We start from the raw sequence: 22,349 nt of genomic DNA, 5'->3' as shown, positions 1-22,349 counted from the left end.
GAAAACAAGCGTGAAAACGTAATAAACTACAAAACATTTTACTGTGGATTATGTAAACAAAAAACATTTGACAATTAAACAATAATTAAATATACTGACGTGAAATGAGCAAAAAATAACCCAATGACAGCCAGCCTTCCCTTTCTTTCTTAAGGCATTACTTTCACACACGCACTTTTTAGAGTAAGAGTAATCTTTAGAAATCAATGAAGCGCAGATTCCCAGTCATTCTTATAACATTATCAGGAACAATTAAGTATTTACCTGTCATTTGGAAAAAGGTTTTGGCCATGGGCCAATTTAAGAGGTACTCAAATATGAAGTCCTCGCCTTCAATGTGAGCTCCACTCGCATCAGTGGGCCATGTGTTCAGCACAACAGCAGACATCAGCTTCCCAAACTTTGTGATATCATGTTTCTCAAGTAGAGCTGAAGCAGCTTTGCCAGATTTATTCTAAACAGAAAAATGTTACATTCAGTGCGGGAGAATCTTTTTTATCCTACAATGTTAAGTGTCTGTGGGAGTCTTTAAATACAGGTATTTATAATCAAAGCCTTGTAACAATAATTATAAATTGCTAAAGAATTGTTTTAACACCTTCAATGCTTTACACCATTGTTCTCTGCTTAGTACAATTGTTTATGAATAAAAACTAAAAAGAATTTCATAAGCAATGACATTTACATTATATTATATTACAAAGCATTTATTAACTGCTTATTCTATACTTGAATAACACAAATCAACACAGATCAAACCTGACAAATAGCTGCAATCGCCTCCACTGCACATTTCTCCATTGTGTTGCATAACAATGGACTTGTCTTGCTCAGTTCTTCCATCTTGTTAGAGTACATTCCAATTTGATCCTCTGGACGTTCCTAGCACACACGCACGCATCTTCAGTTTAGCTTCTCAAATGCACACGTAAACATGTAAATACCAGAAATCACAAATTTCACAAATCCAGGCTTACTTGTTTTAATTTTCCTTCAAAATCCTGCAGGAAGGAGGTTCTCCATAATGAGGTGTGTTCCTGATGATTGAAGGATACTGAGACTAACTTGTCCCATACCTAGAAAGAAGGTCATGTATTTTGATAGATCAGCTCAGCTGAAATACTATAGATATCAATTGGCTATCACATTAGAAAGAAATTACAATTTGAATGTAAACCCATAACAGAGAACAACACATACATTACTGCCATTCGTTTCTGCTTACCTTGATTTCATGGAGTACAGAAAACTGCTTACGATCCCATTCATTAAGCAGTTTGTTCCTGAAGGTATTTCTCTGCCATTTTGTCATTGTTTCCAATGTTTCCAAGATTGACTCTTGACTTCTGTCTCTTGACTGTAATAGCAGTTATTAAGTTACTTTAGATATCTCTCTTTTTCTAAATTACTTTTACATTGAAAACCTCTCTTCTTTCAGTAAAAAATACAATTTAACATAGTCCACTTTTTATCTAATTGCACTGCTTGCATTAAACATTAAGTCTTAGCTTTTCTGTATTTTTAGCTTTGCTGTGTACTTTGCTTTTAATGAGAAACATCACAAATAACACAACAAGTGAAACAAGTGTAGATACATAATCCAAAACTTGACAAATGTTTGGTAGAGAAAAAACAACAATTAACTCATTAACCATATTTAGTCATCTACATTGAGTTGATTTTTTTTTCCCCTCTATACGTACAAGATAGACAAAACAAGAAAAAATAAAGCGGTTGTGGTAAACTGCTCGAGGCATTTAAATTCTAGACTATGGCTTGGTATGGAGACCTAAGCGTGTGGCCTGTCCAAAAGTCTGACAGGTGAGTCTCACCTGGGAATCAGTGTGATCGCATGCATTGGCAATCAGACAGACCAAATCAAGGAAGCAAATAGGAACATCACAGAGGCCTGGATCTGTTGTGTGACGGCAAATAGAACCAAGAAGCCGTACTGCAGTTTTCAGGCAACACTCTTTATATTTGTCATCAAAGCTATGGGAAAAAAACATTTGATTATTGTTGTGTTTGCATTACGTTTGCAAGCAATATAGATACTGAAATTACTGTAGAGATACTGTATATGATATTGATAGGTTCAGGTTTTATTTTACCTTTTACTGCGATGGCTTTCTCTGTTGATGAGATAACGTGCCAATTCTTCCAAAGCCTATAAACCAAATAATAGTACATAGACATACGTAGTTTGAAATAGTTATGAAGTCATTCAAGCAATTGGTTTAAACCTGCAATAACAGATTGGGCCCCTTGGAGGCAGCAGAAACAAGTTGTGAACATAGACTGTATGTATGGGTTGTGAACATAACACTGGCAGATTATCACCTTGTAAAGTGATGTGGTGAACTTGTTAGCAAATATTTTCTTATACTCATCCAGCAGTTATGAGCAACATGAACATTTATTTGGAGTTGTATCTCTGGCGACTTGATGAATATAGGTCCAGTATTCACTCTCATTTAGATCTGTTGTTGGAGTCTACCAACTCCTAAGGGAAATATCTGTCTCTTTAGCTTCTAAATGCTCATCTGTGTTCACCTGCTCGTCGCTAACTGTGTCTATCTGCTGTTTGGTAATGAGCAGGTCTTGTACAGTGGGTTCTTAGAGATTTTTGACTGTGAACAACTGCCTGCTGTGAGCGGTGAGAGTGAACCAAACAGTACAGTTGCATATCGGACAGCTATACAATGAGCTGAAACTTGTTCCATAAAGGGGAGAGGAGCTGCATACTCAGGTAATAATACTCTTTAGGTTCATCACTAAGTGACCACTTTCACATTGTCACGTTGTTTCCACAGTCTTTTGATATATCATGATAACAATATTATATTTTAGCTGCTTTAAGGATACATACCTTGTAGTTGGAGTGAGTTAATCCAGATTTGATAGTGAACGGCATGTAATGAAGAATGTCTAGAAGCTCCACTTTCACAGTGGTTATGAAGCTTGTTAGATAATCCACAGGCACCAGAGACATCCAAGAGTGCACAAGAAGACGATCAATGTCCATCAGGTACGCATGTTCTTTCATGATGTAGACACCCCTGAGTTAAAGTCAGAGTTGATTATGGTGACGAGGAGGTGAGGTAAAAAAAAAAAAAAAATTCAAGATATCCCAGGAGTGAGGTGGAAACCAACAAACAATGCAGTTAACTAAATTTCAACATTGTCACCAAAAATACAACTATTACCAGATTATTGCACATTCCTGAACTTTCTGGGGTCTCTACTGGTTGCCTTGCAACCTCACATTACAAAGTAATGCACTACTAGGATAAAACATTAACCACTGGTTTGGAAAATCTGGGAATTAAAAGTAAAATACTGTAACACCCTTTTACTGTTATTTCATTCCACTGATATGCTTAATTGTTTTTGAGGAGTTTTTGTTTGAAGACTTGTCAAATGGTTTTCAAAAAGTTGTGTGCATGTGCTCAAGTCTTTGAAGGAGAAAAACACTTACATACCTTGCATAATTGTCCCTGTTGAAATGTGTTCCTTTGCTCCCCATCAAGCCTGAGCAGGAGTCAAACTGTGGATTTGAGACAGGTGGAACTGGTTCAAATGGCTTGCTGTCTCCTCTCAGTAGGTGAATCAGAGGAATGACCAAGACCCACTTCTCAATTTGGTGTTGCCTGGCCTTGTTGCAAAGTATCTCAACAGCATCTGCAACACTTTACAGTCGAGAAGTCAGTGGTTAGTATCGTTATATTAACAGTGGGGAAAGAAGTAGTATTTGGAAAGCAGACTATAATTTAAAAAATTCAAATGAAAAAAAATAATAATAATAATAATTATATATATAATTACTAAGGATATAATTATATACATCCTTAGGTTTTGTTTCTTCTCTGTACTATGTTAGATATGGACAACTGTTTTAAGATCTGCATTTTAGACATGGGCACCGGAAGTAGGGGGCCACATCCACCAAAACATTCTCATTTTAATCTGTGCATCTGCACAGCTCCTTCTCTGCCTTGTCTCGTGACCTAAACTGAAGCTTTTGATCAAGTCTCTTTTTCCGACACTACGTGTGTAAACGCAAGGTTGATGCCCAGTAAAAAGGCACTGAATAATGTATTTATCCACAGTTTGCAGTTTGTAAGGGCTTTTTAATACCTACACCCACCCGACCCGTTATGAGAGCCAATCCACACAGGCTTTGTGTTTGGCTGCACTGTTTTGAAAAAGAATGGAGTCCACGGTTTGACCTATTTTGAGACATTTTAAATTCTAAAAGTTGAACATCTACACTGAAGAGCCAAAACAATAGCAAAACATCTTCTCTTCTTCCTATACTTTTGATTTAATGACTGCTGTTGGAAAGCAGTGAAACGATACATTACTGCCATCACCTATTAAGGAGTGTTACAGGATAGATAGACCAGGCAGCAACCTCCTGTTCTGAAAAGTGAAGCCAATGCTGAAGTGTCTTAAACTTGCTTTCTCTCTACTGGCCATCAGGAGGCTCCCCTGATTGAAAAAAGAAGTCTGACTCTATGGATGTCTATGAGAAAATGACCCTACCTCTCACTTGATTTATTACCAGAGTAAACATGGTAAACATGAGTTTATGGTCTCAATCAATAGTTTCAAGTCTTCTTCAATACAGCATGATGTCCATTTCGTAAATTATGATCCCATTTAGAGTAAAATAGACGATATAACAGGGTATACTTTAGGGCTGGGCAACCTTGTGATAGGTACGTCGCTACCGCTACCTAAGCCGTATACGACGTCACTACATCACTCCTCCGCAGTCCAAATATGGTCACTTCGGCTTACTGGTTGCAAAAAACTAAGATGGCGTTTGGGTTTGTGGACTGCGGAATAGTCTATGGATAGACTCTTTCAACTCTTTTCAAAGTCCAATGACATACTTTACATGGTTCTCAGGGTGCAAGAATGGTAAAAGTAAAGGAGTTACAGCTCGCATTTGGTTATATTGACAAAGCAATGCTTCTTTGATGGGAGATGGCAAAACGATTATTGAAAAACCCCTGCATGAAATGTATGGCTTCTGTAAGTTCACACAGAAGGCCATCCAATGACTCGGTACATTGGATGTGTTTACACAAGCCAGTTTTTGTGAAACGTCCCATCATCTCCATTCACACTACAATACGAGACACATGTTTAAATGTGTCCACTGTGGAGACCAATAAGCTCCATTTATGGGGGACAAAACACAGAGGGGTGTCGACTGATAGGGGAAAGAAGAAGAAAAAAAAAGTTATTTGTGTATAAAAATGTGGGTTAGTGTGACCATTGTCACTCTTTATAGTGAATTATAGTGACTAGTTCATTTTTTTTTCTATTCCTGTCATTTTAGTTATTTTCTGTTAAGTCTTGTTTGTGACAAACTCTTTATAAATAAATGAATCAATAAACTTGAAGCTGTTAAATCTTTGATCTTGTATGAGATCAACTGGCAGGGTCCTCGGACTGATACTATTTCCAGGCCAATTAATACAGCCCTATTAAGTGCTCAAGCTGACAGTTACAATTGTCTTCTCTTTAAACTTAAATTTGAGGGTGTTTTGGTCGCATTTACTTTTTATTATTTCCTGTTTGCTTTTGTATTTTGTATGTTGGTTACTATTTATTCTATAACCTTTACTATCATTGTGATAATGATGTATTAGTCACAATTGTTTTTTGTTTTATGCTTAAATTTAACTTAAATCAACTATCAGTTACCTCTTTTTATCTGACAAAGGGCTGGCAAAGTCTTTCCAGAAATCAAGGAAATGGTGTTGTGGCTTCTTAGGCAGGCAAAGAAGATCACATAGACCGGATAGTTGATTTGTCATGTCGTCTTCCAGATACTTGTTGTAAATCAGCAAACTGACAACTCCTGCACGCAAAGGTGGTAAAATGGATTTCGTTGTTCCTTTCTGCTTTCTGGGGTTGTGATTGATGTTTTCCTCCAAGAAACGTTTAAGCAGGTTTTTCACCTAGACAAGGTAAAGGAAGAAGGTATCAATCAACCAACGTCTTATACTTACTTACACTGATGTTAATTCTTGCTGAAAACAATTCTATGAATTCACTTTGTCTCAGTTTTTATGGGACCCAGTGCTATTCAAAAACAAAACCCTTGAGCTTTACCTGTTCACGATTGTATGGTAATCCCCACGGCCTTTCTGTGCCATCATGAAGTACAGGATTGCTGTACGTGTAAAAGAACTGTTGTAGCAGTAAAAAGAAGTTGTCCAAATTTGGTTTATTCCAACTTGTAGGAAGGTCAAAGATGATACTCAGCATCACCCTGCCAGCTTGGTCTCTCCTTTTCAAAACAATGTCTTCAATTGAAGAATTCCAGAATTTCTTCTTCAGCTCGCGATGGATCACATCATCATACTGGTGCCACTCCCCTTGAAAGTCCAAGAGAGCAACATGAAATATTAGGGAGATTTAAATGTTACTTTGTGTGTTTCTTTTTGGATGATTTCCCTTAATTGATTTTCTTGGACAATTTACAACCAACACACATTTGAACTCTGTGATCAGTCCTCTTCCCAGAGAACTGTGTGCATTTCTACACATGCCAAACCATGTCTAGAAATGAAGCATTGCATTTGTTCAGGCAGTTCATGTGATAAACTTTTGGTATTGTTGATACTAACATCTAATGTTAATGTACACGTGTTTATAAAAGAGGGGATTATTTCTCCCTGCAGAATATTAATTGCTGCTTAAATTCTCTGAGAGCTCCCTCAATGAACAGAGCCTTTTTAATCAAATCAAACTGTATAACAATGAATGGTCAATTCCTTGACATAGCTGTCTCTAAATGAAACAAATTTTGAGCATTTCTCTTTGCATTCAACAGCGTGCAACATAACATAAAATTCTACCCATCTTTACTTGTGTTATCAATACAATACAATATGATGTTATTTTGTTATAGCCAACTGCTCCGGACGTCTGACCTTGAATAAAAATCATATGCGGATCTTTGAGAACTCAGAAAAATAATTTACATACAATAAATTATAGCAGACAAACTACTCTACAGCTGATTGGATACAGAGGCACAGACAAATATAGGTAACTCCGTAACACAACAGCCCATCTGACAATCGATATCCTTCTTTCTAGCATTACACACACATGTGTCTTTACTGTTCGTAGGCAAGCAGCTGTCCTAGATCTTAGCATCCACCCACCTGGCTGACCTACAATACACTGGTCAGTGTTCTGTGATGGACAATCTGAAACTATTTCTAAATGACCTAAAGTGTATCTTTTGAGGTTTTTCCTGAATAGTAATCCTGTATAATAATCGGTAAAAATGTATGCTAACACCAATATGTCTATAACAAGCTAAAAATTGCCAATATCTAGCCGGCTGATTTATCAAAAGAAGTGAATCTAGATTACCTTCATGTGTTAAAAAGTCCTCTTTGATTTTCAGGCACCTGTTGACAAATTGATTTCCATCTTTCTGGTAGATCGTCTCATACATGCCCTTGAAGTCATTTTCAATGTGCTTGAAAATGACGTATTTGTAGGGTATACTCTCATGGATTAAGTTCCTGGGAATCATAACTTGCCCTTCAACAAGATAACTCTTGTCCCCTAGAGACCTGTGAAACACAGCAATTATAATTAGTGATGGGACCGGCAAAGATGTGACAAATCCATAATTCCAAAGCAAACAATCAGGTAGATAATAGCCACTATGCTGCTAGTTGGTGAAGAAAGCTAAAACTAACTAAAAATACATTACAAAAAACAATCACAATCTGATTTTATTGTTTCCTTGGTTTTTAGTGGAGAATTGACAAAACAGCTGTTCTGGTATAATTGTGAAGAACATGTTTTTAAAAGAAGTCATACCTAGAGAAGGACATTTTCAGGCCAGGTGCATTCCAATGTCCAAATATTCTTTCAGACCTTAAGAAAACCTCATCCTTTTCTGGGTCCAAATGAAAATCTTTTGAAGTGACAGCATGGAAGTACACAGGTATACATTCGCTGCTTGGTAAACTAAAAAAGAAAAACCAAGTAGATAAAAGTTAACTTCTTGTTTTCTTTGTTAAATCAACAATAACAATATAAAATATTTTGTAACAGATAGCAGATAAGATGCTTTGCTGAGAACATTACATACTTCATATATACAGTAGATTAGAAAGAAAAATCTAAAATGTCTTTTAAACTTACGTTTGTTGTGCTTGAACTTGAGAGGATGTTTGAGAGATATTCTGAATGAGAGGGCTGGAATGTTTCGGTGAAGTGCAGACATCTACATCTCTGTTGCCTGGCTGCTGTTCCTGTATCGCTGCCAGGCGTGTGTTTGTTATCTCTTTTGATTTGGTGTCAACAGCCTGTGAGAGAAAAATAAAATGTTGAAGAGTAAACAACTCCCTGATCAGATGATTCAACCATTACCATATATCTTGTACAATATATACAGATAAAACATAAAGTTCCTGATGTGCTATGGGAATCTAATTGCCAGATAATCTGATTGCCAAGAATCAGCTGTATAATATATACTTATCATACCTGTCAATTCACACATTTTACATGTGAAAGTCAAATCTTATTGTCTTTACAATTAAATAAAGACATTGGACATAGAAATATTACCCACTTCAATTCTGGAACACATATGTATGATTATTTCCAAAACGTCATGGTTTTAATGTCAGGCTAATTCAAATCCTTGCACAACTGTCAATACTAAATTCTAAAATGTTATTACACCCATTATTATCATTTACTATTTGTGTAAAAATTGAAGAAAAGGAGAAACAACTCTTTTGTAATAAGCCAAAGATTCAGGGTCAGTTTGACTGAGGGGCATCTTGTGTGTAATTGACTGGATCAACGAGTGTGTAGCTGTGTTGGTGATTATAGAGAAAACACCGGTATTAAAAGCCTCTTTGTTCATTTCTCAGTAAAGTTTAATTTCATTCTTCTTCGTACTGTCAGGTGATAACTTTTTAATGCCGACAAAACATACCTCCAGCTGCTGCTGCTTCACATTAAAAGCCTACCAACAGGGAACTAGGTGAAGGCTTTATTACCAAGGAGCTATTGGAAATGCAATGTATTTGTCACAGAGTTACACAAGTGAACGCTTTACTGGAAAAGTTTCCTTTGTTACTCAACATGGATCAGCAGAATACTCAGTTTTTTCGGTATTTGGGTCATCTGTGTAACAACATGTCTCATCTCTGGCTGCTTGGTCTTCTTTCCTGTCAGTTTGTTTAGTGAATGTATGCTGCTCTGTGTTGGTGTGATTTACCTTTTCATCTGGCCTCCCAGAGAGATTTTGTGTCTCATGAAAGATTGTCTTCTCTTTATCTTGTTCAGAGACTGACTGCTTTGCCACCATAACCCAGTCTTGAGGTGTTTGCTCAGAGGATTCAGGTGCAGTGGAGCTGGTTTCTTTAGGCGATGTTAGAGATGACACAGAGTTGGACAACGGCACAGAATGAATGTCACTTGTCTTGTCAGCAGATATTTGCACTGAGAGTGTCTGGTTGGGGGATGAGGCTCTTTTTTCCAGTGCAGCTGGACCGGCAGCGTTGTCTGATGGGTCCTGTGGTGTAGCGCCATCTCTGGCTGTCTCTTGGTCATTGCTAGCCAGCTGCTCCTGAGAAGAGTCAAAATAGTTAGCTTAGCATCCCGGTATTGCCCACTGTCATTGTGCCATACGGCGTTAAGCTATGAACACATACATCTCCACTGCAGCCAACCCAACACCACAGCTCAATTCTACCTTGACAAAACGTATGCTGATCAGTTTTTGTTTAATTCAACTATAAGTTTAGGACTGAGATTGACGCTGCTGCTGGTGGTGTTGTACTAGATTGCATTATATTGAAAGTTATTTGTCATTTGTTATAAGCCAAAGATTCAGGGTATGAGTCAGTTTGAGGGTTATAACTCTGTGTTTGACTGATAACTACCTAAGTGTTTTGGAAAGTTTCCTTCGCTACTCAACATGGATCAGCAGAATACTCAGTTTCTTTCGGTATTTGGGTCATCTGTGTAACAACATGTCTCATCTCTGGCTGCTTGGTCTTCTTTCCTGTCAGTTTGTTTAGTGAATGTATGCTGCTCTGTGTTGGTGTGATTTACCTTTTCATTTGGCCTCCCAGAGAGATTTTGTGTCTCATGAAAGATTGTCTTCTCTTTATCTTGTTCAGAGACTGACTGCTTTGCCACCATATCACAGTCTTGAGGTGTTTGCTCAGAGGATTCAGGTGCAGTGGAGCTGGTTTCTTTAGGCGATGTTAGAGATGAGACAGAGTTGGACAACGGCCCAGAATGAATGTCACTTGTCTTGTCAGCAGGTATTTGCACTGCATCAAGTCTGTCCTCTGTACTACTGTCTGGTGGGGCCTCTGTTTGTTGCTCTGTCAGCTTATCACTGGCAGGTGTAGAGGAGGGTGGTGTCGTGTAATCAGACAGGTTTGTTCCAGGTGCCACCTCACTGCATGGTTGAGAGTTACTTTCAGGAGCTGTAGCAGAAGGCCTCCCTTCCTCTTTACAAGTCTCTGAAACTTGTGTCTTCCTGGTAGTGAGGTTGGGGGATGAGGCTCTTTTTTCCAGTGCGGCTGGACTGGCAACGTTGTCTGATGGGTCCTGTGGTGTAGCGCCATCTCTGGCTGCCTCTTGGTCATCACTAGCCGGCTGCTCCTGAGAAGAGTCAAAATAGTTAGCTTAGCATCCCGGTATTGCCCACTTTAATTGTGCCATACGGCGCTAAGCTATGAACACATACATTTCCACTGCAGCTTCACAGCAGGAGTTTACCAGCTGTAGCGGAGCCACACCGGGCCTCCATAAAGTTAAAGGGGCATCTTGTGTGTAACTGACTGACTGTAGCTGTGTTGGTGACTATAGAGAAAACACCGGTATTAAAAGCCTGTTTGCTCATCTCTCAGTAAAGTTTACTTTCATTCTTGTTTGTTTCAGGTGATGGCCTAATTACTTTTTACTTTTTAATGCCGATAAAAACATACCTCCAACGGCTGCTGCTTCACATTAAAAGCCTACCAACAGGGAACTAGGTGAAGGCTTTATTACCAAGGAGCTATTGGAAATGCAATGTATTTGTCACAGAGTTACATAACTGAACGCTTTACTGGAGCTGTGTTTTTTGCGTTTGGATTTTGCACCTTGACAAAACGTATGATTTAGTTCTAGTTCAAATATAAGTTTATGACTTTATGAGATTGTTGCTGCTGGTGGTGTTGTTATACTAGATTGCATTATCTTGAAAGTCATTTTCCATTGGATTGTAAACACATTGCTGCCATACCAAAAATCTGTTTCGGTTGTTAAGAGCTTGTTTGCTCTTAATAATGTCGCTGTAAACTAGCAGACTAGTTTCAGCTTAAACAAGAGGGAGTAAAGGTTGCTTGTGAATTTCAAAAGAGCACTGCAAGGATTCTTTTTCCGTTTTGATTTCTTTCTTTTTTTCTGTTGTTGGTTAAATACATGGATTAATACACGTACAATGATCATGAATAATATATCAATACAATAACTGTGTTCTTGGCTTTTTCACCTTTATCTGGGCAAGGTTTTCTTGTTCTTCTTTAACATCTTTTGAAACCTTGTCTTGATCTTCCTTTTGGTTCTCCTCCTCAGCAGTGTCTGAGGGTTGATGTGCTGACGAGGCCACATCTGGGTAACAATCAATGTCAGGTGAAATATTAGTTAGATATAGCTAACCAAAGTTAATATGTAAGTTTTAGTGTTTTACGGTAACAGTACAATAAATTACGTACTTCAACTTGGAATTTCAGCTACCAGATAATCATACTTCATTAAAGTCTAAGTACAGCACAAAAACATTGTTTTTTACTATGAAAAACAATACTTTGTTGAAGCAGCCTACTGAGTGTAGCGACCCATTATTTATTTTTCGTTCTGGTTAAGTCAACCTACAGCATAGTTTTGTGGTTTCACAATAGAAACGTTTTTTGTGACATTGTGTGACATCAATATAAGAAGTGATTTAACAATGATACAGTTTAACGGTTATCTAATAAAAAACATTAGATGGATATGTAAATGCAACCAAAATTATGCAATTAACAATCCTGCATGAATATATATTTCACCAAGTGATAAGAAAAACATTGTAAGCTGGGAAACTTACCTTGGGTCCTGTTTTGAGTCAAGACAAATAATTTGAAGCCACAGTGAGGACAGAATTTATATGATCTTTCCACTTGACTTCCACATTCAGGGCAAAACATGATTTACCTGTTCAGAAAGACAAGAAAATTGGGGAAAACATTTCAATGTAGTTGTTGAGCATTAGAAGCATTCTTTCAGAAAAGTCTATACCCACTGATTTAAATTATTTCCCAAAATAAAAGTAAATTAGAGACTGTATGGAAAACAATGTCACAGGCTGCTTAAAGGTATGTTAATATAATACAATATAAAATACCATATATAAAACTACTATCGGATTTAGGTCTTTCTGTGTGTAGTGTCCTTGTTACATTTTCTCTCACTTCCTTCTCTGTCTGTCTTTTGTCATTTCACTACACTAAATGATCTGAGAAAGCATCTTAAAATTCAATAGGAAGCAAATAGGGATGCAACGGATCACAAAGCTCACTGTTCGGTTCGGATCAAGGTTCTTGAGTCACGGTTCAGATCATTTTTCGGATCAGCAAAGAAAAGGGGAGGAGACAAATATACCTTTGCATTCCATTTATTAATTAAAGAACTTCAAGAACACTTAAAGCAAATTACTTTTTACATGAAAACCACAATATTTAAGATATTTATTTTCATAAAGATGAGAATATATCTACATTGTGTGGGGAAAGGGTAGCACCAGATGTGTCTGTGTGACTCTCACAGAGGGGGCGTGTCTGCAGCGCCGGACTATGAACTCCGCCTTGTTGAGTGCGCTGTCACAGTCTTTTCCTTCTCATAGAGGCCTGGAACGATCTCCACACTGAAGTGGGTGCGTGAGGGGATTTCGTAGCTTGGCTCAAGCATTTTAACCAGATTTCGAAATCCTTTGTTTTCCACAACGGAGTGTCCCCCGTCGCTGACAGACTGAGATGGTGGCGCTTCATATGTGTGGACATGCCCGATGTATTGCCGTTATCGTGTGTCTTTCTCTTTAAATAACGCCTATATACCGTAACGGTTTTGTCCACCGCCCTTAACACGTCATTATAAGTTACAGGGAAGACAAAATGCTCCCAAACTTGCGATTTAAATGACGTCGGGGGGCTTCTCAAGTTCCTCCGCTCCGCTTGCCATGACTTTCACCATTAAATACTTTTAACAGCTCCGGTGACGTGAACACACTACTGCTTTATATCTGTTCACTGCAACTTTGCATTGATATTAGAGGACGTGTTACTTGAAAAGGAACAGCAGCAGTAAAACTGTATTACACACTATGATGATTAAACTGTAAAAAAAAAAAATCCGAACCGGATCGATCCGTGATCCGTTACACCACTAGAAGCAAACAGTCGAGCCGAATTCTATAATACATTCTTACAGGTCTTTCTGTGTAGTGTCCTTGTTACGTAACAGATTTTCTCTGCATCTTAAAGTTCAACAGGAAGCAAACAGTCGAGCCTAATTCTATAATAAATGAATAAAGAAAACGTATTATAGCACAGTAAGTAATACAAAGCAAAGTTATTACAAAATAGCTGTCAGTATAACTAACCTCAGAGTTATTATTACAGACACTTGAATATTCTAGTCATCGTTAGGTCAGTAGGCTACAATGGATGATCTTGTTCAGATAACCTACCTTGTTGCTCTTCTTCCTTACATGGTTGAATCTGAACATCTGAGCTGATAACTGATGTTATATAAAATGCATTTACTTTCTCTTTTGATTTACAGTAAGAGGTGTGGCTGCTTCCGCTTTTTCTGTCAAACTCATTGACTAAAATCATCACCATTTCCGAGAATCCAAAGTGAAACCTTTAAATTGCTTGTTTTGTCCAATTACCATAGATATTTCATTTACTCTCACATGACACAGAAAACCAGCGTTTCTTTACTTTTAAGAAGCTGGAACTAGTGAATAGTTATAGCTCTCTATTCCTAAAACTATTAATTGATCATCAAAATAATTACTGATCTATTTTCTTTTGATCAACTAATTGTTGCAGCCCTATACACCTTTAATAATGCACACATTATATATAAATCATCTTTTTACAGCAGACTGTAAGATCAGTTATCCTGAACTACAGATCCTTCGATGAACTATGATCATACCTTCACAGCAAATTCTCTGTAAGTATGGAAACATATGGAAACGTAATCAATACTATCATTAGAAGTATAATGCTAATCATGTTCAGTGACATGTTCGACAACCTCCGGCACTAATACACACAGACATCCTCCTTGGTAACCACTAGGTGGCAATATTAATTTATCTAAAACACAATAGTTTAGTAAGAAAAGTAATAGTGGTAGTTATGGTATTTCCCTTTTTCCTTTCCTCTTTTTTTATTGACCCACCTTCCCTACTGCATTCAAAGTCTCATCTCATGTTGTCAAACAGGAATTTAATTACTGTTGTTTTATAACTAAAATCCTGTCACGAGTGTGGTGGAGGACTCAAATGCAGACATAACCAGAAGCAGAGTGAAACTGGTTTTAATGAGCCAAGAACACGACAGGAATCTTATAGGGACACAGCAGGGAATCCAAGGATGAGGCAAAAGATCCGGCAGGACAGGCAGACTGGAAAACCAGGAGCAGGATGAGCCAAACGGGCAGGTTGACGTGACAATTGATCTGGCAATGTATGTCTGAAGGCAGGAGTCTATATAGTGGCTTGATCAGAGGCAGGTGAGTGAACAGGTGAAGGGAGTAGGTTGATGATGAGGGAGTGGCTGGTAGAGTGAGGAGGGTGTGGAGCTATACACACAGACACAAAGAACACAGAAGGCAAAGCCTAATCGTGACAAATCCATGTTATTTACTTTCATCCATGCAGTGAAATGTTGTAAAACTGCAACTTTATCATGGATGAAGACACTTTCCGTAGTTTCCATTTATGATTGGGTCCCCGTTTGTATCTCATGCTCTACGACCAGCTTTTGCTACTAGTCACAAGGAATAAATGTTGATTGTAAGTGTTTACTAGTCCAAGATGTCCATGCCATCAAACTTATCATTTCTGTAATGAATTTGTATTTACAATACTAGATTGCAGGATGACATTCCAACAATGACAAGATGAAACAACTTCACCCAATCTGCATTAATGTGTAGTATCGTTCTTTAAAATAAAACAAAAAAGGACGGGTTGTAAAAGGTGACTTGGAGAGACACAACAGACAACTGGAAGTAACTGCAGCAAAGAAAAAGACTAGTGTCAGATAAACTAGAAGTGTTCATCTACAGATGTGGTCGTTGGATTTAAGTCTCTTTATTACTTTTCTGCTGCTTTCATCAATAAAACTAAAATAAACAAAAAGGCTTTCAAGTGATCTTTTGTGTTCTGCTTCTTTAAAACTTTTTACAGAAGATTTTTGACAAACCAGTTGCTCATGAAGATTTAAAAGTTATGAAATATACGATTCATATGTTCATTTAACTATAAAGATAATACATTTAACAACCCTGTTTTATGAGTAGTCAGCACTTAAGGTGGATAATACTTTCTGTTTTTGCTCCTTTGTTGTATGATTTAAATGAGTTACCAAACATGTCCTTCCTGTTTTTATATCCATCTCCTATATGCGATGATGCATTTCTGTAGATTAAACAAGCCAACAGGTAATACAGGAGTTACAATGCAACATACACATAAATGCAGCAGTAATATTAACTCAGAAACATCAGATATAATAGTAAAACATTTGACTAATCAATCAATACTTTTACTTTAACTACTGATAATACTTAAATACTTTTACTTTAGTAAGGTTTTGAATGCAGGACTTGTAGTGGAGTATTTTCACAGTGTGGTATTAGTACTTTTACTGAAGTAAAGGATCTGAATACCTCTTCCAGTGGTATTCTGACATGTAGTTTGTACATTTTTTGTCCCGTTTTTATAATATTACATCAGTATTACAGTAGAATAAATGACGCTTTTATTGTGAAGGATGTTCGCCGGAAGTGCTGCTGGAATTAAAACCGTTAGAGAAGCAGACTGACAACCCGGCGTGAAAATTTGAACTAGCTATATCTTACTATTCCTCAATAAACATGGTGAGTATGGAATAATGTGAAGATCTCATATTTATTTATTTAACTGGATTGCAAAATGTGAGTGGTTGTTTAATGTTAACTCTCATTTTACTGATTCAGCTTTAAGTCATAGAGGCTAACGGCAAGCTAACGTTAATGTTTAACAAGATGGCGGGCTTGAACCAGTCTCCTCCATCATCCACGGCTCTCTGAGGCGGGAGTCCGGGCTAGCTCCTTCTAACTCTATGCAATCTCAGTCACCATTACTTTTATCTGTCTTCTCGATGAAATTAACGGTGTTTCTGTGCTTTTGATATTAATAATTATTTAACACACACACACATACGAGCGTTTGAGTCCGGCGACCGTTCTCTCTATAACGGTATATGCATGTCGGCCATTTTGTTGACAGTTAATGTCACGTGATTCAAAATTCATAAATGAGCGTCAACAGGGGCGGACTGGCCATTCGTGATATCCCCGGTAGGCCGACGGGGTTGAGCTGGTCCAATACCGGCCCACCTCCATCACCAACCGGCCATCGCTCTGAGATCGCCGACTATATTCTATGCTTCACAGAACACGTTATATTTCCTCGATTACTTAAAGCCCATAATCACTGACTGATATTTATACTACTCCTCGCGATCTGTATCCACACTCATGGTTTCCATCTGCGAGCCGGCAGCACCCCTACACACACACACACACACACACACACACACACACACAATCACACACCCAGCATGCAATCTGCCCCAAAGTGGCGGGTCTATGAAGCAGTTTAGCCAATGATGCTTTAATGCTGATTAAAGATATACATGAGTGACATACAATTTAGCCAATCAGCGTCCTCAAATAGATTCATTCAGCGTCCTCAAATAGATTCATTCAGCATCCTCAAATAGATTCATTCAGCGTCCTCAAATAGATTCAGCTTGGGGCAGAATCAATTCTGCCCCAAGCTGCGCGTTTCCGTCCGGACTAGTCTCTACAGGCGAGCGCGAGCCCCAGCGCCAGCGCGAGCACTGCTCCTTCAAGAGCCGTTTGAGAGGAGAACTTTGGCGGAGAAACTGCACAATCAGACAGCAGACTAGCGGGATAGGGAAGCAGTACATGCGAAGCTTCTCCACTAGCTGAACACCAGACAGGTTTGGCTAGCTGGATGACGTCATGCTAATAACTTATTTAGCTTTTTAAAACAACGGGGACAGATCCAGCACGTTAGGGACAGTTAGGGAGTGAGAGACATGAAGCACCTGCTGATAAATGATATATAGTTATAAATAAATAATTATATATATGTGTGTGTGTGTGTGTTTTATATTATAGTGAATATTATTATATGATATATATATTATTATACGATATATGATATATATATATTATTATATTATTATACGATATATATATTATTATATGATATATATATATTATTATATTATTATATGATATATATTATTATATTATACAGCATATTATTATATGATTTATATATTATTATATTATACTGAATTCCCTGTGTGGGTGACACAAATAAGATGTCCTGACGTGTTTGTCAAAATGTTATTTACTGCTTTTTTTCATGTTGGAATAAAAGTTAAATATTTAACTGCAAAGTAGTAATACGTGTTTGATACCTTAAATTTTTGCATTAAATCATACTGGGATGTTTGCTGAAATTGATTGGATGTGGCACAGCCCTACCTAGAACATTTTCCACCAGCCGCCACTGCGTATAACCATCTGATACTAGCCCAGAGTTAAGCATATTCATCTAGCAAACTATACCTACCTTGGAGTGTTACAATAGCCAGTATCATTTTATTCCATGTGTCCATCCAGGCAAATTGGTGGATCCAAATGTTATAAAAAAAAAACATATATGATATAATTTCTTTGTAATCATCCAAAATAATGTTAAGTGTATGGGTATTTTTCCAAGTAGGCCACTGACTGGTCGATACGTGCGATGCATTGAGTGGGCAACGCGCCGTGTATTGAGTGGGCAGCGCACCGTGTATTGAGTGGGCCTGTCTGACAGTAAAACTCCCGGGCCACTTTTTCCCCCCAGTCCGCCCCTGAGCGTCAACATTTTATTTAAGCTATAACAAAATAAATGACTAATCTATTACCAAATATATAATCAGCACAAGCATCTCCTGTAATTCTGCAAACACATAATCCACCAAAGAGCACGTGTTAAAGTATTATTTAAATTCTATCCAGGTATTCACCTCTTTGTTTCTTATGTACCTGAAGTGGACACTACTAGTTACCGGGGTGTCATCCTGATTTGATCTGAGTTTATAATCACTGTGTGGTCGTCCCATGCTGCAGTACCACTCTGCTGTTCTATCACACTGCGATACTGACTACATCGTTATTGACAGAGTGTTGTGGGCGTTGGAAGAACACATGGTCAGAAAACCGTCCCCTCTGTGTGACTGGATCTCTAGTACGAGCCTGAACCCAGAGTGCTCTTGTTCGTGGCTCAGTAATAGAAACAATGTTTTTCAACCAGCGTGAGTGTATCTCAGTTCACGTGGGTCAGGCTGGTGTCCAGATGGGCAATGCCTGCTGGGAGCTCTTCTGCCTGGAGCATGAAATCCAGCCTGATGGACAGATGCCCAATGACAAGAACATCGGAGGATCAAATGATTCCTTCAGCACCTTCTTCAGTGAGACTGGAGCTGGAAAGCATGTCCCCAGAGCTGCTTTAGTGGACTTGGAGCCCACTGTCATCGGTACATTATTTAATACATATAGACCATAGTTACTGCTTGATTCTGGAGAGTCGAACCCTCGGCTCATTTTAGTTTCTCTCCTCAGATGAAGTGCGAACTGGGATCTACCGGCAGCTGTTCCACCCTGAGCAGCTGATCACTGGTAAGGAGGACGCGGCCAACAACTATGCCCGTGGGCACTACACCATCGGCAAAGAGATCATCGAGCTGGTGCTGGACAGGATCCGCAAACTGGTGAGGACGAGTTCCTTCCTAATGAAGCCAGGAGCCTGTGATTAATTATTATCCTTACTGACTGATGTGTACCTGTGTGTCACCGTCTAGTGATATTCTAGTCATTCACATCCTTTTGTCTTGAGACTCTGAGTTCTCTTCCTCCAGTTCAGTACAACGGAGTCTACTCACTGAAGTGGATCCACCAAATCATGTGCTGTATCATGTGTACTATAGTAACTAGAATAACCACGTTTATTCCTTTGAATAATATAGTACATTTAAGTTTCAAAACAAAACAATAAGCATCATTGTGGCATGTCTTGATGAACCTCACAGCGAAGGTGTCAATGAATAATTCAAACATAATAAAGAAGATCAAATGTCAGGAATAGGCGTGGTTTTAAATATCAATAGCTTCTTTTGCAATGATTCATTACACGTTTAAAATATACAGTAGCCTGATCGACCGTCCAATCGCAGCGTAGCATGGTCCCGCTCCACAGACTCACCTCTGGTTCCAGATGTTCTTTGTGTTCAGGAGCTCCTCCTGGTTAAACGTTTATTAGTGATACTCGTCACCCAGAGAGGTTGAAAGAGATATATGTTTCTAAAATGTTAGCAATAGCTAACATTAGCTAATGCTAACATTAGCTAATGTTAGCAGAGTACTCTTCTTCTTTTTTTGATCTGCAGAACTATCAAATAATTCACTACTATCATATGAAGTGATACATGAATTGATTCCTGAACTAAAGTGGATTACTGCGTTCTGTCCTCAGTCTGACCAGTGCACGAGTCTTCAGGGATTCCTGATCTTCCACAGCTTCGGGGGCGGTACCGGCTCTGGTTTCACCTCTCTGCTGATGGAGCGTCTCTCCGTAGACTTCGGCAAGAAGTCCAAGCTGGAGTTCGCCATCTACCCGGCTCCCCAGGTGTCCACAGCTGTGGTGGAGCCGTACAACGCCATCCTGACCACCCACACCACCCTGGAGCACGCTGACTGCACCTTCATGGTGGACAACGAGGCCATCTACGACATCTGCCGCAGGAACCTGGACATCGAGCGCCCGTCCTACAGCAACCTGAACCGGCTGATGAGTCAGATCGTGTCCTCCGTCACGGCCTCCCTTCGTTTTGACGGAGCCCTGAACGTGGATCTGACGGAGTTTCAGACCAACCTGGTGCCCTACCCTCGAATCCACTTCCCTCTGGTCACCTACGCTCCGATCATCTCAGCGGAGAAGGCCTACCACGAGCAGTTAACCGTGGCAGAGATCACCAACGCCTGCTTTGAGCCAGCCAATCAGATGGTGAAGTGTGACCCTCGCCACGGTAAATACATGGCCTGCTGTCTTCTGTACCGCGGGGACGTGGTGCCCAAAGACGTTAACTCTGCCATCGCCACCATTAAGACCAAGCGCACCATCCAGTTTGTGGACTGGTGCCCTACCGGCTTCAAGGTGGGCATCAACTACCAGCCTCCCACTGTGGTTCCTGGAGGAGACCTGGCCAAGGTGCAGAGGTCAGTGTGCATGATGAGCAACACCACCGCCATCGCCGAGGCCTATGCTCGACTGGACCACAAGTTTGACCTGATGTACGCCAAGAGGGCCTTTGTCCACTGGTACGTAGGAGAGGGGATGGAGGAGGGGGAGTTCTCAGAGGCCAGAGAGGACATGGCCGCCCTGGAGAAGGATTACGAGGAGGTGGGCCTCGATTCTTTTGATGGGGACGACGGTGAATAAGAGGGGTCCTGTTTTGAGTCAAGACAAATAATTTGAAGCCACACTGAGGACAGAACTTTCCACTTGATTTCCACATTCATGATTTATCTGTTCAGAAAGAGAAAAAAATTGGGGGAAATATTTCAATAGTTGTTGAGCATTAGAAGCATAATTCTTTCAGAAAAGTCTATACCCACTGATTTAAATTATTTCCCGAAATAAAAGTCAATTAGAGACTGTATGGAGACCAATGTAACAGGTTGCTTAAAGGTATGTTAATATTATAAAATACCATATATAAAACTACTATTTAGGTCTTTCTGTGTAGTGTCCTTGTTACGTAACAGATTTTCTCTCACTTCCTTCTTCTGTTCTGTCTTTTGTCATTCAACTAGAACACTATGATCTGAGAAAGCATCTTAACATTCAACAGGAAGCAAACAGTCGAGCCCAATTCTATAATAAATGAATAAAGAAAACATATTATAGCACAGTAAGTAATAAAAAGCAGTTATTACAAAATAGCTGTCAGTATAACTAACCTCAGAGTTATTATTACAGACACAGTACTTGAATATTCTAGTCATCATAACTTAATGGATTATTCTTAGGTTAGCACAATGGATGAACTTGTTCAGATAACCTACCTTGTTGCTCTTTTTCCTTACATGGTTGAATCTGAACATCTGAGCTGATGACTGATGTTATATAGCTCATGCATTTACTGTCTCTTTTGATTTACAGTAAGAGGTGTGGCTGCTTCGGCGTTTTCTGCCACACCCGTTGACTAAAATCATCACCATTTCCGAGAATCCAAAGTGAAACCTTTAAATTGCAAATTTTTACTTTTAAGAAGCTGGAGGGAATAGTTATAGCTCTCTATTCCTAAAACTATTAATTGATTAGCTAAAGAATTGCTGATCTATTTTCTTTCCATCAACTAATTGTTGCAGCCCTATATACACCTTTAATATAATTCATGCACACATTATATATAAATCATCTTTTTACAGCAGACTGTAAGATCAGTTATCCTGAACTACAGTGATTAAAGATCCTTCGATGAACTATGATCATATCTTCACAGCAAATTCTTTGTAAGTATGGAAACATATGGAAACGTAATCAATACTATCATTAGAAGTATAATGCTAACCATGTTCAGTGACATGTTCAACAACCTCCAGCACTAATACACAGACTCCTTGGTAACCACTAGGTGGCAATATTAATTTATCTAAAACACAATAGTTTAGTAAGCAAAGCACTAGTGGTAGTTATGGTATTTCCCTTTTTCCTTTCCTCTTCCTTTATTGACCCACATTCCCTACTGCATTCAAAGTCTCATCTCATGTTGTCAAACTGGAATTTAATTACTGTTGTTTTATAACTGAAATCCATGTTATTTACTTTCATCCATGCAGTGAACTGTTGTATAACTGCAACTTTATCATGGATGAAAACA

At 38.8% G+C, this 22,349-nt stretch overlaps 2 protein-coding genes across 2 annotated transcripts in view; one reads left to right on the top strand and one right to left on the bottom strand.

Annotated features, from left to right (window-relative positions):
- The window catches only part of LOC142946738 (E3 ubiquitin-protein ligase rnf213-alpha-like), a 49,331-nt gene extending 35,460 nt beyond the window's left edge, over positions 1–13,871 (bottom strand). Inside the window, exons 1-18 of the mRNA XM_076088217.1 lie at positions 13,790–13,871; positions 12,152–12,258; positions 11,555–11,673; positions 10,120–10,680; positions 9,281–9,631; positions 8,191–8,354; positions 7,864–8,013; positions 7,405–7,610; positions 6,130–6,395; positions 5,719–5,975; positions 3,483–3,689; positions 2,870–3,059; positions 2,112–2,167; positions 1,833–1,992; positions 1,226–1,357; positions 978–1,076; positions 760–882; positions 265–454 (exon numbers count right to left, since the gene is read on the bottom strand). Of these exons, the coding sequence (XP_075944332.1) occupies positions 265–454; positions 760–882; positions 978–1,076; positions 1,226–1,357; positions 1,833–1,992; positions 2,112–2,167; positions 2,870–3,059; positions 3,483–3,689; positions 5,719–5,975; positions 6,130–6,395; positions 7,405–7,610; positions 7,864–8,013; positions 8,191–8,354; positions 9,281–9,631; positions 10,120–10,680; positions 11,555–11,673; positions 12,152–12,251 (3,331 nt within the window). The 5' untranslated portion in view covers positions 12,252–12,258; positions 13,790–13,871. The remainder of the gene's footprint in view (positions 1–264; positions 455–759; positions 883–977; positions 1,077–1,225; positions 1,358–1,832; positions 1,993–2,111; positions 2,168–2,869; positions 3,060–3,482; positions 3,690–5,718; positions 5,976–6,129; positions 6,396–7,404; positions 7,611–7,863; positions 8,014–8,190; positions 8,355–9,280; positions 9,632–10,119; positions 10,681–11,554; positions 11,674–12,151; positions 12,259–13,789) is intronic.
- Positions 13,872–18,706: 4,835 nt separating this feature from the next.
- LOC142946737 (tubulin alpha-1C chain-like) lies at positions 18,707–20,905 on the top strand. Its single transcript, XM_076088216.1, has 3 exons — positions 18,707–18,944; positions 19,030–19,178; positions 19,940–20,905. The coding sequence occupies exons 1-3, from the start codon at positions 18,707–18,709 to the stop codon at positions 20,903–20,905; spliced, it is 1,353 nt and encodes a 450-aa protein (XP_075944331.1).
- Positions 20,906–22,349: the final 1,444 nt, after the last annotated feature.

Source organism: Anarhichas minor, unplaced genomic scaffold (assembly GCF_050575085.1).
Source record: "Anarhichas minor isolate MPS153535 unplaced genomic scaffold, ASM5057508v1 ptg000010l, whole genome shotgun sequence".
In the NCBI taxonomy this organism is placed as follows: domain Eukaryota; kingdom Metazoa; phylum Chordata; class Actinopteri; order Perciformes; family Anarhichadidae; genus Anarhichas; species Anarhichas minor.
Note: the sequence above shows the minus strand (reverse complement) of the source record. Positions and strands in the feature narration are given on the sequence as shown.